Source organism: Salvia splendens, chromosome 17 (assembly GCF_004379255.2).
Source record: "Salvia splendens isolate huo1 chromosome 17, SspV2, whole genome shotgun sequence".
Lineage (NCBI taxonomy): Eukaryota > Viridiplantae > Streptophyta > Magnoliopsida > Lamiales > Lamiaceae > Salvia > Salvia splendens.
In genome coordinates, this window is record NC_056048.1 from 13,413,083 (window position 1) to 13,418,406 (window position 5,324).

At 35.1% G+C, this 5,324-nt stretch overlaps 1 protein-coding gene across 4 annotated transcripts; it reads right to left on the reverse strand.

Moving 5' to 3' along the window:
• Positions 1-241: 241 nt before the first annotated feature.
• LOC121774875 (PI-PLC X domain-containing protein At5g67130-like) lies at positions 242-3,783 on the reverse strand. Of its 4 annotated transcripts, XM_042171766.1 has the most exons (9): positions 3,652-3,783; positions 3,499-3,573; positions 3,296-3,421; positions 3,087-3,227; positions 2,219-2,317; positions 1,811-2,114; positions 1,222-1,445; positions 1,015-1,101; positions 242-598 (listed from the first exon to the last, which is right to left on the reverse strand). In XM_042171766.1, exons 1-9 carry the CDS (start codon positions 3,655-3,657, stop codon positions 437-439), a joined length of 1,224 nt encoding a protein of 407 aa, XP_042027700.1. In that variant the 5' UTR covers positions 3,658-3,783; the 3' UTR covers positions 242-436. The 4 variants fall into 4 exon arrangements, with proteins under 4 accessions (XP_042027700.1, XP_042027698.1, XP_042027699.1 ...); XM_042171764.1 differs by having other exon boundaries at positions 3,499-3,724; XM_042171765.1 differs by having other exon boundaries at positions 3,087-3,224; positions 3,499-3,713.
• Positions 3,784-5,324: the final 1,541 nt, after the last annotated feature.

Genomic DNA, 5,324 nt, shown 5'->3' on the forward strand with positions numbered 1-5,324 from the left:
ATAGGGTTTTGAGGGAGTAGTTGGCAACCTCTTCGTAACTACTTGCTGCTACAACAGCTGGCAATGAGTTGTTATTCTCTCTACTCAAAATGTATTGCAACATATTCCTTCCGACAAAGCTACCACTACACGAAACAAGGAAAAATTCCGAGACTACAGATAACAGACATAACCCTTTGGGAATCTAGGAAAAAGCTACCAGATTTCTTTATCTACAGCAATTATAACATCAAAATAAGTGTGGGAAGGAAGCTTCTATTCTCATTGTCAAATTTGATGTAAATATATGTGGTCTATGTTACAATATACGGTAGTCGAAACCATTTCATGTGCACAAATGGGGAGACTTGCATAGTTGCATGCTTTAGTGATGCTTTTTTCAACCTTCATACCCACAAATGTTACCCTCAAGCTTGCAAAGGATATGTAAAATAGGTTAGAGACAGAGCAGGAGAAGCGCCACTAAGATAATCGAAATGAGAGGCCTGTTACTCAGAGAATTGTTGATAGGTGCTTCAGCTAGAGTTGAAGGCAGTAGCTGAGACGGCGGTGGAGGTGCAAGTAAAGGTGCATCGCACTTGCCAAACGTTGTGTTTGCCTGCAATGTATCATACACAAGTTTCATTAGTATATAAACTGTCGATATGGGTAATCAATGTAAGGGATTCTTCACTTTTAGTTAGGGTTGGGTGTTCATTTCCTTTTGAGCTATTAGCTAGTTGATTATGAGGCGCCAATGTGAAGTTTGATAGCTTAAGACTGTTTATAAAATGTATTTCTATCTTAACATACAGATCCCTAATTCCAAGAGAGGAATTTTAAGGAATAACACTGACATGAAATTGTGTTCAACACATGCAAGAGAAGATGTCCGAAAGGACAAACATCCAAAAGGTGCAAGGAAAAAACGTAATAACCTAAAACATGAATATTGGTTGATGAGATGCAAATAATTCATCGATTCCATGAAGGGGGAGGGGGTGAAAATTGTAGATATTTTGTTTGAGAGTGTACTCTGCAATAAGCAACGCTATCACAACCACAGGTTAAGTGCCCATTCGCCTTATCAACAGCTTCTGGGGCTCCTCCTGCATCACTCCTCTGCAACAAGAGAATAAATAACTTAAGTCAAAAGCCCAAATAATATCCAAATATACGTAACATTTATTAGGCCAAAATATTTTAGTAAGTGGACTCCTTTGAGACTACATTGGCACATACTCTATAGAAATCAACTGCAATGAAATTTGGCCATCGATTTCCTGCTGCTATATAACAAGTCCTCATTCGGTTGAGAAGATTAGCAGAGTTATCCACACAAACTTGCGTTGCATTAGGATTACTTGGAAAGTGATTCAACAAAATCAGAGATCTTGAAGATGCACTCATGGGAGAAGATTCTCCACGATTGGGACAAGAACCATCAATCATCCCATTATTCCCATCTGCAAAAATCATATCTCAGTATAGTCTCTGTATTAAATAAACGTTAACGATCATTGTCTTCAAAAAGTTGTGCATATCTAAGCACTATCGTATAATCAAATAAAAGATAAATTACTCGTGGAAACAACTCTGAAAAATGAAACATGTAAAGTTCTTAAGTTTCAAGATTAGCCATACGAACTCATTAACTCATTAATGTCTTTTCAATATATTAAGCAGGTAACTATCAAATCCAAATAGAATAGGTTGCTATATGGAAACACAAGAGAGAAATCACATGCAGAATAGTTATAGTCTATAGATTCGATCAAATATAGAAACTGAATATCTAAGTTTGATTTGAGGGATTAGTAGTAAAACTCACACTGACTTTCCACAACATAATTCCATTCAAATGCAACCATTTCAGAAGCCTCCTTGGATGATTGAGAGGAGAAGACTATCAATCTTTGGTTCTTCATTGCCATATCATTAACTGTTGGCCAATCTTCACCATTTTTGGGCATTCGAGAGAGTGGGAACAAGTAGTGATTAAGTCCAGATGCATTGAACACTCTTGTCAGGCCTTGTGGAGTTACCACATAATCCTCAATGAAGATGGTTACAATTTCTGTTGGGTTTTTGTGAAGAAAAACTTGAATTTCTCTCAGTACATTAATAGCAGGTTGCTGGTGATGAAATTTATTAAAAAGACTTGTAAATAAATAAAAAATGGTAACAGAGACCACAATTAGCATAATAGTACCCAAATACATAGCACGGACATACTTACAAATGCAGTCACATTTAAACACCTCCCCCCAAACGAATGACACAACCAGATATCATTGTTGAAGTCGTACATGTCAAGCATTAGACCTCGAACGCCATTCTACAAAATGCACACAGCTTATAGTGAACAAAAATCTTGCTTTTATGTAAATGAATATCAATATGTGCAAAGTAAGTAATTGAGTTTAATTTACATCTTATAATCATGTTTCAGGATGCAGTATTAGTTCATCAACATTGGCTCATAACTACTGCACTGACACTTATTCAATGTTCGGACTTCCAACTAACTTCGTTAAGATGAAAAGGCCTAGATATGCTTAAGAAAAAAATTAATACATAATGTACTCACAAGCCTTTCAAAGAAAGGGAAGACTGAAAATGAACGAGATTGGCTCATATGAATTATACTTTGGAAAATCCTACAACTTCTAACTATGGAGATCTTGCACGAACATTCTTCCTTCAAAGATATCAGGTAGGCAAAGACCTACAATGACTATGAATTTCAACAAAGAACACTACCAAATTCAGCTTCGGCCCTTGAATATGAAGATACATTTATCCATATCACTAAGAAACCCTGCTAGTTAGTTTCTAATCCAGAACGAACTCGAGTGGAAACTAGCAACTAGTACCTCTTTCATTTTGACCTCACAAACTTGAATTATGGCTTATCAATGAAACAGGCTAGCCATCCAGCATTGTTAAAACTACCAAAGAAACGGCAACTAACATAGCAGAGTACACGCATTTAGTCATATCAACTAACAAATCAGTATTACAGCAATGCCTCATTCAAATTAAACTAGAGCTCCAATGGTAAACAAAAACAACAAGAGATAAAAATATTGATTGTGATTACACACTCTGAGCTGATCGGTAACGGAATCCTCTTGATTAGTCGGTGCAAAGAGATCGGAACCGACGCCTGATTTCCGCCCAGTCCGAGCATACGAGTTATGAGTCGTAAGCCATGAATATTTGTTAAAAGCCAGGCCTCCAACCTGCTATCCACAATTGAATCAATATAATGCAACAAAATACTAGGATAGAGAAATAACCAGAAACTGCATACTTTAATGACAGGATTTATAGGTTGAATGCGGGTGCAGCGAGGCCTGGTGTTGCAGTTGGCAGCGCAGGTACCGCAATATGAGCCGGCGTCGCAGCTATTGGTCGAGCTCGAACAGGTTTCCCCAACCTAGGTTGAATTTTGAATTGGAGATGAGAATAAGAAAAAAATGTGATTTTCTTTCAGAAATTGAAAATAAAATTGACCTTGAGGGTTGAAGAATAGGTGAAGAGGAAAGCTGCTGCAACGAAGAATAGCTTCAGTGCGACATAGTTGAGGTCCTGAGAGTAGAGAAGATGAGAACGCATAGATTCAGAAAGGTGACGACGAGAATGAAGGATCAAACAACTTTTGCATGCCTGCATTTGATTTGGAACTTCCTCAAAATAGCACACAGATTTATACACAGAAAGAGGAGAGAGAGAGAGAGACTGTGAATTTTTATTCCTAGAGATGATTGACGTATCTCTCTCTATCTTGCATTAGTGACGAAAAGTCTTTTCTCGGTTTATAAAATTAATTTTTTATTATTAGAAGTATTCTTTATAATTAGTCCCTCCATAGAAATAGGTTATTTTGGAGTTAGACATAAATTTTAATGTATAGTAATTAATAGAGTAAGAGAGAATGAAATAGTTGAAATTATGCAGTGGTTTTCATAAATGGATGGACTATTTATATGAAATAGACTAAAAAAGAAATATAATATATTTTTATGGGACGAACGGAATACTTCCTCCATCTCATTTTAATTGAAGCAATTATTTTTATAAAAAAATTTTTAAAAATAAATATTTAGTGGTTAAGTTAAAAAAATAAAATAAAAGAGAAAATAGTTTTAAAGCATTTATTTTTACGTAACATGTCTCTTTAGCCTTTTCCCCCTTTTTTAGGGTTTTATAGTAAATCTTAGTATTCGACTATTCATATTGTTATTACTTTCTTCATCCCATAAAATTAATTTTATTTTTCAATTGTTGACCTGTCTCATAAAATTAACTCACGTTTATTTTTGAATTTTTTTATTTCTTATGACGTGGATCTCATTCTTCATTAATAATATTTCAATCATTTTCATTTTCTATCTTTCTTTTACTTTACCAATTTCACAATAAATAACTCGTGTCTTCCCCAAAGTCCCTATTTTTATGAGATGAAGAGGATAGTATGTTAGAGTTTGTATACTAGAAATCATCTTTCGAGTTATTGAATACTGTAAAAACTCTTATTTTATTTTCCAATGAATTAAACAGACTATTTTTGTCATAATGTTGTTATGTTTTACATTTAATGATTGTTATATTACATACTCCCTCTGTCCTAGAAATTTTGTCACATTTTCCATTTCCGTCCATCTCACAAAATTTGTCACATTTCACTTTTTACCACTTTTGGCAGTGGACACCACATTCCACTAACTTATTCCCACTCATTTTATTATAAAACTAATACTTTAAAGGTAGGACCCGCATCCTACCAACTTTTTCAGCCCACTTTCCATTACATTTCTTAATACCTGTGCCCGGTCAAACTATAACAAAATTTGGGGGACGGAAGGAGTATTTAAATGTATAAGAAACTTAACAAAGTCTAAGTCTTTATTTTAGTAGACCGGTTGTGGGCGATGTTCATTTTAAGGTAACACGGTCAGTTCTGAACAAAGAAAAAGAAGAATTTCACAACCTAGATAGGCTTAGACTACCTATCGTAAAAGGTTGCAATGGCAGTCCGCATATTTCTAAGCCTTACTGATAAGATGACATTGATGTGGTATAGCACTGAACGGATCTAATAGCAAGACATGTCTTTATGCTATCTACTGAAAGACGAGATCTTGATAAATATTTATTTCTTAATCAATATATGTAGCATTGAGCATACGGTATTGATTATGCACTACTTTGACTTATGAAATGGTGCAGGTTTTTCATAACCCAATAATCCTGATATATTGGGTAGTGGTGATTAATATCTAGCGGAGCTAGGATTGCTATTATATTGAAACGTACGCGAGGTGAGTCTCGTTTGATAA

Coding starts and splice junctions, on each gene's coding strand:
- LOC121774875 (XM_042171764.1), bottom strand. CDS start 3,657: ATGCAGGCATGCAAAAGTTGTTTGATCCTTCATTCTCGTCGTCACCTT. Junction 3,422..3,498: donor CCTATTCTTCAACCCTCAAG/GTCAATTTTATT, acceptor AATTCAACCTAG/GTTGGGGAAACCTGTTCGAG. Junction 599..1,014: donor ATAGCGTTGCTTATTGCAGA/GTACACTCTCAA, acceptor GATACATTGCAG/GCAAACACAACGTTTGGCAA.